Genomic DNA, 13,384 nt, shown 5'->3' with positions numbered 1-13,384 from the left:
ATTCCTTAAAGTTAAACCATCCATTGGTGGCTTAAGTTATATATTGGAAAACCCAACTTGTTATACACATAATCAATGGAATAACTTGCTGAAATAAAAAGTGTTCTGCCGGTGTGTTTCAACTGCCCGTAATTACAGGGTAATTAGTCCAGGAAGACACACACCACACGATAAAAGGAAAATCCAAAAATTTTTATAAACAGAAAAACAGAAACAGCTCCCTTTTTAAATGTCAAAGGGATTTTCTGATACACACAAGGCACAGGTGAAATGCAATCCAATTGCTCACCCAATAACTGGGAAATTGAGTCCAATTCTAAAGTCCAGAGAGTCCACACACACAATCCTGAACAGCAAAAAAACACGATCTTGACGAAACAATGAATCAGATAAACTGCCATGAGGCTAACACACCAGGCTGCACTTTTATCTGTAGCACTAATTACAACCTACCCAACCACAGGTGGTCTCATTTTCTCTTGTAATAATCCTTCAGTTGTTGTCTCCTATGCATCACTACGCATGCGTGGATGTGTCATTAATTCTTGTTCAGAATCCAGGGATGATACAGATGATTGATCTCCTCCTGGGCTGTCTGCCAAACTCCCCTCTTCCCTGTCACTCACGCTTCCTTGGTCAGAGGAGACAGATTCTACTGGAAGCAAAACAGGCCTGCGGCATGTGGATGTCTCCCCCACATCCACCTGCACATTGCTTGGGGCAGGAGCTGGGCCAGAGCTAACCACAACAAAAAAGCATCATTTTTTAAAATTGTAAACTGCCCAGAATCATTTCAGTGAGATGGGCAATGTGGAAATATGAATGAACCGAATACATATGATAACTTTGTGCAGCTTTTCTGTATCTATTTTTATACCCCACCCACCACTATCCCAAAATAGGACCTTAGTGCTCCTGGTGACATCACCATGTAAAATTTACATTTCCTGCAGACTTTGGAAGGAGCAAAAGTATCATCTCTAGTTGCAGAGTTTGCTTGCCCATACTAACATTTAAAATTCATTTTTTGTGTTTATACTGGTATCCACATTGGCTTGTTGTGGTTAGCTCTGGCCCAGCTCCTGCCCCAAGGAATGTGCAGGTGGATGTGGGGGAAACGTCCACATGCCGCAGGCCTGTTTTGCTGCCGATGGAATCTGCCGACAAAGCCTCCTCTGACCAAGGAAGCGTGAGTGACAGGGAAGAGGGGAGTTTGGCAGACAGCCCAGGAGGAGATCAATCATCTGTATCATCCCTGGATTCTGAACAAGAATTAATGACACATCCACGCATGCGTAGAGTGATGCATAGGAGACAACAACTGAAGGATTATTATAAGAGAAAATGAGGCCACCTGTGGTTGGGTGGGGCTGCTGTAATTAGTGCTACAGATAAAAGTGCAGCCTGGTGTTTTAGTCTCATGGCAGTTTATCTGATTCATTGTTTCGTCAAGATCGTGGTTTTTGTGCTGTTCAAGATTGTGTGTGTGGACTCTTTGGACTTTAGAATTGGACTCAATTTCCCAGTTATTGGATGAGCAATTGGATTGCATTTAACCTGTGCCTTGTGTGTACCAGAAAATCCCTTTGACAGTTAAAAAGGAAGCTGTTTCTGTTTTTCTGTTTATAAAAACTTTTGGGTTTTCCTTTTATCATGTGGTGTGTGTCTTTCTGGACTAATTACCCTGTAATTACGGGTGGTTGAAACACGCCGGCAGAACATTGGCTTATGCAACTGGATTGGAAGAAGAAGGTTCCCAACTAATCTTCCCGTTGCAGTTGTAATTATTCCCAGAAAAATCTGCTATGAAAGAAGGATTTCTCTGAAAAATGGATAGAGACTGTTTATTTATTTTATTTATTTATTTATTATTTAGATTTGTATGCCGCCCCTCTCCGAAGACTCAGTTTCAAAATCACTAACAGATGCATTTTGTTGTCTGTATTACACTCTTCGCATCTGCCTGGCTTTAAAGGTCACTTTGAAAAATGAACAGTGATGCTACTTTTATGAATATTTTTTCTAGACAATTCTTTGTGGCATGGGGGAATTGCACATCGACATCATTCATGACCGAATCAAACGCGAATACAAACTGGAGACTTACCTTGGACCTCTTCAAGTTGCTTATCGAGAAACAATCCAAAACTCAGTTGAGGCTACAGGTACATTAAATTTCATAGACCTGCAAAGGAAGGACTTAAAACTGGTGTCTAGTTAATGTCAGGATTTAACACTTGAGTTAATATTCCAAGTACAATGGAAAGGCTATAATTACTGAAAAGTAGACGAAATGCTGAGTCATGGTGCATCAGCAGAATGATGCAATCTGTTCTACGACCTGATTGGTCAATAATTGTACATATTGTAATGCACCTTTGCATAGGTGTGATTGTTGATCTGATAGTGGTTCTGTGGTTTAGTGTGATTTATTAGTGGTTGGTTGGTTGGTCTGTGATAGCGTCGTCTAGTGTAATAGTTTGGTTAGATATTCTGTAATGTAGAGCTAATAGTTTTTGATACTACAAAGAAGTAAAAGCCTTCTGAAGAGAGAGCTATTGCTGTAATGTTTTCATTAAGGAAACTATCCGGTGCCTGCATCCTTCACATTTCCAAAGCAAGTTAAAAAACAACTCTTGACAGTTAATACTATGCTAATTTGATGGCTTGAACTTCATACAGCTGTGGCGAGGGGAGCTTTTGCCCAGGTTCGCCTGGTGCACCAGTTGCGGCCCTACCTGGACCGGGAGTCACTGCTCACAGTCACTCATGCCCTCATCACCTCGAGGCTCGACTACTGTAACACTCTCTACATGGGGCTACCTTTGAAGAGTGTTCGGAAACTTCAGATCGTACAAAATGCAGCTGCGAGAGCTATCATGGGCTTCCCTAAGTATGCCCATGTTACACCAACACTCCACAGTCTGCATTGGTTGCCGATCAGTTTTCGGTCACAATTCAAAGTCTTGGTTATGACCTATAAAGCCCTTCATGGCATCGGACCAGAATACAGTGGTACCTCATCATACGAACTTAATTGGTTCCAGGAGGAGGTTCGTAAGGTGAAAAGTTCGTAAGATGAAACAATGTTTCCCATAGGAATCAATGTAAAAGCAAATAATGCCTGCAAATCCTTCAGGAAAATCCCAAACTTTAGACGGAGGCGAACAGAGGGCAGGGAGGAGCAGCTAAAGGGGGAGGGTGGAAGAAGCAAGGCAAGGGGGGGCGCCCCTCTCTTTTCTTTCTTAAAAAGATACCGTTTCAATTCCTTTGCAAGCACCTTGTTCTCGGCAAAATTTTCCTACTCCAAGCAGCCCCTCCCTCCTCCCTTTTCTTTCTTAAAAAGACACCCTTTCAATTCCTTTGCAAGCACCTTGTTCTCTGCAAAATTTTCCTACTCCAAGCAGCCCCTCCCTTTTCTTTCTTCAAAAAAGGGGGAAAAAAGAAACCCCTTCATCCCAGCAGCAGCTGCTTGGGTTCGTAAGGTGAAAATAGTTTGGAAGAAGAGGCAAAAAAATCTTAAATACTGGGTTCGTATCTTGAAAAGTTCGTTAGAAGAGGCGTTCGTAAGATGAGGTACCACTGTATCTGCAGGGCCGCCTTCTGCCGCACGAATCCCAGCGACCAGTTAGGTCCCACAGAGTTGGCCTTCTCCGGGTCCCTGCGACTAAGGTGGGACCCAGGCAAAGAGCCTTCTCTGTGGCGGCCCCGACCCTCTGGAACTAGCTCCCCCCAGAGATTAGGATTGCCCCCACCCTCCTTGCCTTTCGCAAACTTCTTAAAACCCACCTCTGTCGTCAGGCATGGGGGAATTGAGACATCTCCTCCAGGCCTATACAGTTTATGCATGGTATGTTTGTGTTTATGTTTTGCTTTTAAATAAGGGGTTTTTAGATATTTTTAAATATTAGATTTGTTACTGTATATTGTTTTTATTATTGCTGTGATCCGCCCTGAGTCTGCGGAGAGGGGCGGCATACAAATCTAATAAAATAATAATACTTGATATGTTACTTGATTTCGTTACAGATACACTGGACAGGACAATAGGAGAAAAGCGACATCAAGTGACAATTGAGTTGGGAGTTAAGCCATGGGAGGGAGAGATGTCAGCAACAGCACCAGTCATTATGTATGCTGAAAGTATCGATGACTTACTTCACCCTGACCTTCGTGAAGCTATAGAAAATGGAATTTCAAGCTCATATCTTCAAGGTAAAGGTTTTGAAGCAGGGGTGAAATCCAGCAGATTCTCACTGGTTCTGAAGAATCAGTAGCGGAAATTATTATTATTATTTATTGGATTTGTATGCCGCCCCTCTCCGCAGACTCGGGGCGGCTAACAACAGCAGTAAAACAGTACAACAAAATCCAATATTAAAAAAGCAGTTAAAAACCCATTATATAAAGACCAATCATACATACAAACATACCATACATAAAATTGTGAAGGCCTAGGGGGAAAGTGTATCTTAGTTCCCCCATGCCTGGCGGCAGAGGTGGGTTTTAAGCAGCTTACGAAAGGCAAGGAGGGTGGGGGCAATTCTAATCTCTGGGGGGAGTTGGTTCCAGAGGGTCGGGGCCGCCACAGAGAAGGCTCTTCCTCTGGGTCTCGCCAAGCGACATTGTTTGGTTGACGGGACCCGGAGAAGACCCACTCTGTGGGACCTAACTGGTCGCTGGGATTCGTGCAGCAGAAGGCGGTCCCTGAGATATTCTGACCCGGTGCCATGAAGGGCTTTATAGGTCATAACCAACACTTTGAATTGTGACCGGAAACTGATCGGCAACCAATGCAGGCTGCGGAGTGTTGGAGAAACATGGGCATATTTGGGAAAGCCCATGACTGCTCTCACAGCTGCATTCTGCACGATCTGAAGTTTCCTAACACTTTTCAAAGGTAGCCCCATGTAGAGAGTGTTACAGTAGTCGAACCTCGAGGTGATGAGGGCATGAGTGACTGTGAACAGTGACTCCCAGTCCAAATAGGGTCGCAACTGGTGCACCAGGCGAACCTGGGCGAACGCCCCCCTCGCCACAGCTGAAAGCTGTTTCTCTAATGTGAGCTGTGGATCGAGGAGGACGCCCAAGTTGCGAACCCTCTCTGAGGGGGGGTCAATGATTCTCCCCCCAGGGTAATGGACGGACAGATGGAATTGTCCTTGGGAGGCAGGACCCACAGCCACTCCGTCTTGTCTGGGTTGAGTTTGAGTTTGTTGACACCCATCCAGGCCCCAACAGCCTCCAGGCACCGGCACATCACTTCCACTGCTTCGTTGACTGGACATGGCATGGAGATGTATAACTTTGAGTTATTCGCAGAACCGGCAAATACCACCTCTGGCTGGCCCCAGAGTGGGGTGGGAATGGAGATTTTGCAGTATCCTTCCCCTGCCATGCCCACCAAGCCATACTCACCAGGCCACCACCCATCAAACAATAGCCACAGAACCTGGAGTGTAAAAAAATCACCACTATTTTGAAGGTATTATATTGGAATTGTTTGAAGAGACAGACTTCATTGTTAAGCGTACCTACAAAAGAGCAAAGCTGTCAGGCAGAAATTAGGATCTGTCCTCCTTTCCCTTTTTTAACTGAAGATGCAAATGAATGAAATTGCTAAAGAGAATTAGTAGTGACAGGGCTACATGGCATCGGACCAGAATATCTCCGAGACCGCCTCCTGCCGCACGAATCCCAGCGGCCCATTAGGTCCCACAGAGTTGGTCTTCTCCGGGTCCCGTCGACCAAACAATGTCGGCTGGCGGGACCCAGGAGAAGAGCCTTCTCTGTGGTGGCCACGGCGCTCTGGAATCAACTCCCTCCAGAGATTCGAATAGCCCCCACCCTCCTCGCCTTCCATAAAATGCTGAAGACCCACTTTTTTCACCAGGCGTGGGGATAATTACCATCTTTCCCCCCTTTTTTATTATGTTTTTGGCCTTACTGTATGATAGATTAGGTTGAATGTGTATGATTGCATAGTTAGGGGTTTTATTATGTTATTAATGCCTTCTTAAATGGATTTATTTTTTTATTATTAGTTTTGTAATGTACTGTATTACTGTTATGCTGTGAGCCACCCCACGTCTTCGGAGAGGGTCGGCATACAAATCTAATAAACTAAACTAAACTAACTAGTTTGAGATGTTTAGTCTGCAATCTGTAAAATACCTTTGAAAAGAAATGGTTGTGTGGTGGACTCAATGTAAAATTTTAATGTGTTACTGATACTTCTAGGACCACTTATGGGATATCCAGTTCAAGATATAGCAGTCACTGTCCGGGCAGTAGCCACAAATGCTGATACGTCACTAACTATGGTTTCTGCATGTGCTTCTCGTTGCCTGCAAAAGGTACAAATCAAATACTTTTATCCAGGCCAAGTAGTAATTTTTTTGAACTTCTGTAATTTGCTTTGAATTTGCATCATAACAAAGGTCGTTTACAATATTTATTTTCTTACATTCAGAAACGACGAGACTGGGATCATGTTGAAAATGCATATTTTCTGTTTTAAGTTTCTGTTTTATTATTAACATATTTTGTAAACTGCATTGGGAATATTTACGTTTTGGAAAATGTGATTTCATTCATCATGCTTTTATTTCTGTTATTGTTCATGATTTTTTTATGTGAAAATGTCTGATTTTTGGATTCGGAATTAGTATTGCCTTTTTTTCAGCCTGATCTTCTGACACAAATTAATACTGTATTAAGCAGATTGATGTTTGGATGGAAGATTTGTCTTGTAATTTTCTTTCTTAGGCTTTGAAGGATGCGGATAAACAACTCCTAGAGCCTGTCATGAACCTAGAAGTTACCGTGCCTGCAAACTATGTTGGTGTAGTAGTTGCTGATCTTGCGCAGAGGAGAGGCAGCATAAATGACATTCAAGGTCGCCTAGATAACCAGGTTGTGATTGGAGCTGTCCCCCTAGCAGAAATGATGGTATGTTCTGTAATTGGTAGAAAAATAAAGTTGCATGTTCTGAATACTGAGGAGTAATTTACAACAAAATTGAGCACTGAAAGTCCTCAACTTACAGCCACAGTTAGCGGTGAAATCTATTTCCGGAAGTGGACTTTGCTTGCACGCTTACCAACGTCAAGCACCCCTTTTCATCCTCTGCACACGCACAGAAGACTTTGTGCATGTGCATGTAAAAAAACAAGGAAATGGTGACATCCGGGAGAGTAGGTGGAGCCACGCACTACTGCTACCACTGGGTTGCTGAACCGCTGCCAGTCGCTGCTACTTATAATGAGAGTGAGGGAGGATCTTGTCTTTCGTAAGCTGCTTAAAACCCACCTCTGCCGCCAGGCATGGGGGAACTGAGATACACTTTCCCCCTAGGCCTTTAAAATTTTATGCATGGTATGTCTGTATGTATGATTGGTTTTTATATAATGGGTTTTAATTGTTTTTAGTATTAGATTATACTGTTTTGTTACTGTTGCTAGCCGCTCCGAGTCTGCGGAGAGGGGCGGCATACAAATCCAATAAATTAATAAATAAATAAAATAAATCTGAGGGACGTCCTGCCTTAACACTTGGCCCCCACAGGTGCCCCGAACACGAGTGATGTTGAGCTGCCATGCCCTGGGCCATGCCCCATCCCCTCCGAGGTCAAACACCCTGATGCGGTCCTCTATTAGAGTATTATATTGTCTGACCCATATTCTATGCTATTGTATCAGTCAGCGCTGTTGTCACCGCTCCAAATAGCACCTGAGAAATAAATCAAGTCCCAGTCCAATTCTCTCAATCAGAGCTTGATTCATTAACAGAACCATGTTGGTTACGCCGTAGCCATACCGATTCTGAATACTTCCCAGAATCCCACCTAGGTGAAGGTTCATCTTACATCCCCGTCACCCACAAGTTTATCACGAGAACCAGTCCAGTCTTCAATTGAGGCAGAACAAACGGTGACTTTGGCTTGGACAAAGGAATCTTTGTTTGGGTCTAGTAATTTTCCAAGTCTTCGGAGAGGGGCAGCATACAAGTCTAATAAATTATTATTATTATTATTATTATTATTATTATTATTATTATTATTATTATTATTATTATTATTATTATTATTTCCCACTGGCTACTCACTATCCCTCCCAGCCCCCCTTATACTGTATTACTGTGGCAGGCCAAAATCTCTAACTCCACATGATGGCTTTGGCCTGACAACTATCTTTTCTCTACTGGGCTAACAATATTGAGTATGATAAAAAAAATCTCCAAGAAAATATAGTTCAATCACACACCCCTTAGTATATAAAGCAGCCTAATTTCATATTAATTTCACTTGGAGAAGCATTTGATGAAAAAACTTGCAGCCTCAAATTAAACAAATTTGAACTTGAAATTGCAGACAAATGCTATATTGTGTTACTGAATTACTGCTTTTCTAGCCATAAAAAAGTATTTTAATTGTATGTAAAATTTATTTTTCTGTCTCTGAATCAGCTTCACCTTATAATATTTTGTTCATTTCCCTCCCCCTAGGGCTACTCAACAGTTTTACGTTCTTTGACATCTGGGACTGCTACATTTACGCTGGAATTGGCAAACTACCATCCAATGAGCCTTCATGAGCAAAATGCTTTGCTTAATAAGAGGACTGGTTTGGCATGATGTCATGCAGGACTACGGACTTGTTTTAATCCTTTGTTAGGAAACAGTTTATGTTGAAATTACAATGATCAAAAGTATATATTGCTGCTGCAACCGGTTTATATGTCAAACTATAAGATATAAATTGTAAAGATAGAGGCCATGTGGAGGTTGTGTGCAGCGAACTGCCTCCCTCAAACAGGACTCTCATACCTACATGATCTCACTCAGTTCACACAGCCAGGATGATGTAGGACACTATCCCAGGCTGGCATATGATCTCATCTAGGTTGTATCAACAGGATGTTCTTAAGGATTGGCAAGGAGAATTCACCAATGCTGTTACTTTCTTCTACCGTTTGCTGCTTGGAAAACTGCAAAATGCAATAAGGCATCAGACATCTTAGCATCCTGCAGTGACTTGTCTCTAACTCAATAAATTATCATTCATCTTCAGAAACACTGACATTTTGTGACTGCAATCATTTATTCCACTGAAGAACTATAACTGCCTTTTTCCGAAATGTTACATTGTTATATGCAAAATATGCACTAGTATATTTCTGATCTGTGTGGTTATGAAGTAGGTTTTCTAGAGTTCTACTGTTGTAATGCTGATATAGACGTCTCACATTAAAATGAATAGGCACTTTTGCTAGGATCCCTGATCAGAGAAAGTCATGGTTGCAGTATCCAGTGAACAAAGGCTGTGCTGCAATTCCTCGCCTGTGGAGAAGAGAAAAGTGGATTAATCTGTGGCCAATCAGTACTGTAAAAGGAAAGTTTATATTGTACCATTTAAAGAGCTAAGAAAGCAATTTGAGATGGTTCCAAGACTAAAATCTGTTTTTTTAACATTGAAAAAAGTCCCTCCTTATCATTTACATCAGAGGTCCCCAACCTTTTTTGCACCAGGGACCGGCTTTAAGCTAGACCAGTTTTCCATGGCCCGGTGGGGGGGGGGGGGGCTTTGGTCATATGGGGGTGGGGTTATGGAGGGGTGGAGCCAGGGCCGCCATCAGGAATTTTGGGGCCCCATACAGCCTAAGTGTCTGGGGGCCCCCTCCCCGCCATTTTAAAACTACTTTATTTTGCGACCTACCAATTATGTATGAAATTTACCTTCTTTGGGGAGGGGTGAAAGGGGAGAGTAAGAGAAGAAGGAGTGAAAGAAGGGAATGAGGGAGGAAAGAAGGGAGGAAGGAAAAGGAAAGCAAGAAATGGAGGGAGGAAAGGAAAGAAAGAAAGAAAGGGAAGGGACAGGAACAGAGGAAGGAAGCAAGGAAACTTATGAAAGGGGAGAGTAAGGGAAAGACTGAAGGAAGGGAGGGAGGGAAGAAGGTAGGAAGGAGAAAGAAAAGAAGAAATAGAGGAAGGGAAGGTAAAAGAGAAAAAGAGCAAGAAAGAAAGCAAGCAAGAAAGAAAGAGAATGAAAGAAATAAAAATAGAGAGGGGGAATGAAAGAAATGGAAGGAGGGAAGGAAGGAGAGAAAGCAAGAGAAAGAAAGAAAGCAAGAGAGAAAAAAGAATGAAAGAGCAAGAGAGCAAGAGAGCAAAAGAAAGAGAAAGAAAGAAAGGCAACTTCAAAGAAAGGCTCACTGAGCATCTCTCACTCTCTTTCTATCCCTCTTTCTTTCTCTCTCTTCCTTTCTATCTCTCCTCTTCCTTTATCTCCTTTCTCTCTCTCCCTCTCTCTTTCTCTCCCCCTCTTTCCCTCTCTCCCTCTCTTGCTATCTCTCCCTCTCTCTTTCTCCCTCTCTTGCTATCTCTTTCTCTCCCCCCTCTCTCCCTCTCTCTTTCTCTCTCTCCCTCTCTTGCTATCTCTTTCTCTCTCTTTCTCCCCCCTCTCCCTCTCTCCCTCTCCCTCTCTTTCTCTCTCTCTCCCCCCTCTCTCTTTCTCTCTCTCCCTCTCTTGCTATCTCTTTCTCTCTTTCTCCCCCCTCTCCCTCTCTCTTTCTCCCTCTCTTTCTCTCTCTCTCCCCCCTCTCTCCCTCTCTTTCTCTCTCTCCCTCTCTTGCTATCTCTTTCTCTCTCTTTCTCCCCCTCTCTTTCTCCCTCTCTCTTTCTCCCTCTCCCTCCACTCACCCATCCCGGGGGTCTTTTTCGGACTTGCCAATCCAAGTCACGCAGCCTTGCGGAGCTCCTGGTGGTCTCTCATCCCCGAATCAGCCAGGTAAACACGGCCCCCTCTTCCCTGGCCCGAAACCAGCGAAGGTTGGGGGAATTTCTGCACAACCCCGGCCACTTTCGGGGTTAAATTCCTCTCCCCGCCCTCTCCGCACCTCCGAAGGGAGCAGGGCAGCGTTGCTGGGCTGGCCAATTCTGGGCAGGGGGCGAATTCCTCCCGGGGGGGTGGAGGTGTGGATGTGTGCGTGCGCCCAGAAGGCGTCCGAACTTTGCCCGGCGGAGCTCTGCAAACACGAGGCAGGGAGGGAGGGAGGCCGTTGCCCGGCCAGCGGGCACCAAACAGGGCAGGGCTCCATGGGAGGGGAGGGGGCGCCTCGCGTGGCGGCGCTGGGGGCGCTCTGCACACGCTCAGGGGGCCCGAAGCTGCGTGTGAAAGGGAAGGGGAGGGGGCACCTCACGGCTGGGGGCTGCCTGGCTTTGTGATTTTGGCTGGGGGGGGAGTTAGGAAGGTCCTACTTCTCCCCCCCCCCAGCCAAAAATTCAAAGCCTATCTGCTGGATACGGGCGATGAGTGGGACAGAGCGGCGCGGAAGCCTCTTGCAGCAGCTGCCACAGCCACCGGCTTCGGCGCCGCTCCTCCCACTCATCGCCCGTATGCAGCAGATAGGCTTTGAGTTTTTGGCTGGGGGGGGGAGAAGTAGGACCTTCCTAAGTCCCCCCCCAGCCAAAAACTCAAAGCCAGGCAGCCCCCAGCCGCCAAAGGAGCCTCCTGATTCTCCCCGCCCTGCCCGACGCCCCACCCTGTCCTGCATAATGTCCTCTGCCGGGAGGGCAGCGGCGCCGCGGACCGGCTGGAAAACCCCAACGGCCCGGTCCCGGTCCGCGGACCGGCGGTTGGGGACCTCTGATTTACATAACTTCAATTTCATGGCAAGGTCTAATACTATTTTTTTGTTTTTGTTTTGTTTTTCTAAAAACCCATCATTTAAAAACCATACAACACAAGCATACCATACATAAAACTATATAAGCCTGGGGGAGATGTTTCAATTCCCCCATGCCTGGCGATACAGGTGGGTCTTAAGTAATTTGTGAAAGACGAGGTGGGGGCAGTTCTGATCTCTTGGGGAAGTTGATTCCAGAAGACTGGGGCTGCCACAGAGAAGGCTCTTCCCCTGGGGCCCGCCAGACGACATTGTTTAGTCTTTTATCTTTTTGATCAGTGGAAAAGAAACTTACAATACATTTAGTAACAGAAGAGATACAAGAAATTTGTAAGAAACTTTGAGAGCACTCTACTATATTAAACTATAAAAATCTTAGAATATCTGTATCTTACTTAAGCATGCGGCAACGATGTTGAGTAAGTCTTTTAGAAGCATCTGAAATATCGGTTACATTTTCACTGCTCCAAAGTCTCTCACCAACAGCACTTGCCCGAGGCCTGGAATGAACAAAGTCAATGTAATGTTATTTAAAATGTTTTTGTAAAAAAATCAAATTGCTAGTATTTGTTTATAAATAATAGGACAATACCTGCAGAATTTAAAAGTTTGTACCCACTTGCTCTCAAAATGGAATATGTATGCTTAGCAATATTGAATTGCAAGATTGCAGATACAGCAGTATAAAAAATATCACTCTGGCTTATGAGTTCAATGAAAGTTCAGTATCACTTTCGGAATATAGCCATATCTAGTGTATTGTTCAAAGTACAGTAATACCTCGTCTTACGAACTTAATTGGTTTCAGAACAATGTAAAATCAATTAATGCGTGCAAGCAAAAAAAAAAAATTGCAAAAACGGCGCTCCGCTGGGTGCCGCCACCCATCTGTCACCTTTTGAAACAGCCGGACGTTTCTCAGCGTTCTCCCGAAAGCTGAACCCGGAAGTTCGGCAAAGGTTCGGGTTCGGGAGGTCGCCAAGAAGCCCCGCTGCCCGGCTGTCACCTTGCCAGAAGAGCTGCGGAGCTGTCAGCCGGTCGGGAGGCTCAAACGGAGGTGGGGAATCCCAATAGGGAATTCCATGGGCAGAACTTTAACGTCACAGAGACGTCCTTCCTAGAGTCCACGTTTTGGCCGGCAAGGAAGGACGTCTTCGTGATGTCAAATCTCCGCCCATGGAATTCCCTACCTCCATTTGAGCCTCTTGACTGGCCGACAGCTCCGCGGCTCTTATGGCAAAGTGACAGCCGGACGGCGGCGCTTCTCGGCGGCCTTACGAACCCGAACGCCGAACCCGAACTTTTGCCAAACTTCCGGGTTCGGTGTTCGGGAGGCAGGTTCATAAGGTGAAAAAAGTTCGTAAGAAGAGACAAAAACTTTCCGAACCCCGGGTTTGTATCTCGAAAAGTTCATGAGACAAGGGGTTTGTATCACGAGGTACTACTGTATAAGATGTACCTCCCCCCCTCAAAAGGGGTGAAAATTTGGATGCGTCTTGTACTCCGAATGTAGCCCTGCCCACATGCTCTCTGCGTTGCAATTTTGGGTGGTTCCAGGCGGCGGAGATCCTCACTTCTACATGGAGCCTGATTCCCGAAGCGTCCCGGGAAAGTGTGTTGAAAGCCAGGCTTCCTCTCAGAAAGGCCCGATAGAGAGGCAGCACATCAGTCCTGGACCTGCCATTTTGTAAACATGCTAC

General features: G+C 44.9%; 2 protein-coding genes across 4 annotated transcripts in view; one reads left to right on the top strand and one right to left on the bottom strand.

Annotated features, from left to right (window-relative positions):
- GFM2 (GTP dependent ribosome recycling factor mitochondrial 2) overlaps positions 1 to 9,073 on the top strand; it is a 32,368-nt gene extending 23,295 nt beyond the window's left edge. For both annotated transcript variants that reach the window (XM_070743158.1, XM_070743159.1), the window contains 5 exons: positions 2,027 to 2,165; positions 4,030 to 4,215; positions 6,241 to 6,356; positions 6,769 to 6,951; positions 8,506 to 9,073. In XM_070743158.1, coding sequence (XP_070599259.1) covers positions 2,027 to 2,165; positions 4,030 to 4,215; positions 6,241 to 6,356; positions 6,769 to 6,951; positions 8,506 to 8,634 — 753 coding nt within the window. In that variant the 3' untranslated portion in view covers positions 8,635 to 9,073. The remainder of the gene's footprint in view (positions 1 to 2,026; positions 2,166 to 4,029; positions 4,216 to 6,240; positions 6,357 to 6,768; positions 6,952 to 8,505) is intronic.
- An 8-nt stretch (positions 9,074 to 9,081) lies between these two features.
- Positions 9,082 to 13,384, bottom strand: part of HEXB (hexosaminidase subunit beta) — a 50,983-nt gene continuing 46,680 nt past the window's right edge. For both annotated transcript variants that reach the window (XM_070743160.1, XM_070743162.1), the window contains 2 exons: positions 12,080 to 12,184; positions 9,082 to 9,339 (listed from right to left, as the gene is read on the bottom strand). In XM_070743160.1, coding sequence (XP_070599261.1) covers positions 9,282 to 9,339; positions 12,080 to 12,184 — 163 coding nt within the window. In that variant the 3' untranslated portion in view covers positions 9,082 to 9,281. The remainder of the gene's footprint in view (positions 9,340 to 12,079; positions 12,185 to 13,384) is intronic.

This window comes from Erythrolamprus reginae, chromosome 2, assembly GCF_031021105.1.
Source record: "Erythrolamprus reginae isolate rEryReg1 chromosome 2, rEryReg1.hap1, whole genome shotgun sequence".
Classification (NCBI taxonomy): domain Eukaryota; kingdom Metazoa; phylum Chordata; class Lepidosauria; order Squamata; family Dipsadidae; genus Erythrolamprus; species Erythrolamprus reginae.
The sequence above is the reverse complement of the archived record's forward strand: the minus strand, read 5'-3'. Positions and strand labels throughout refer to the sequence as shown.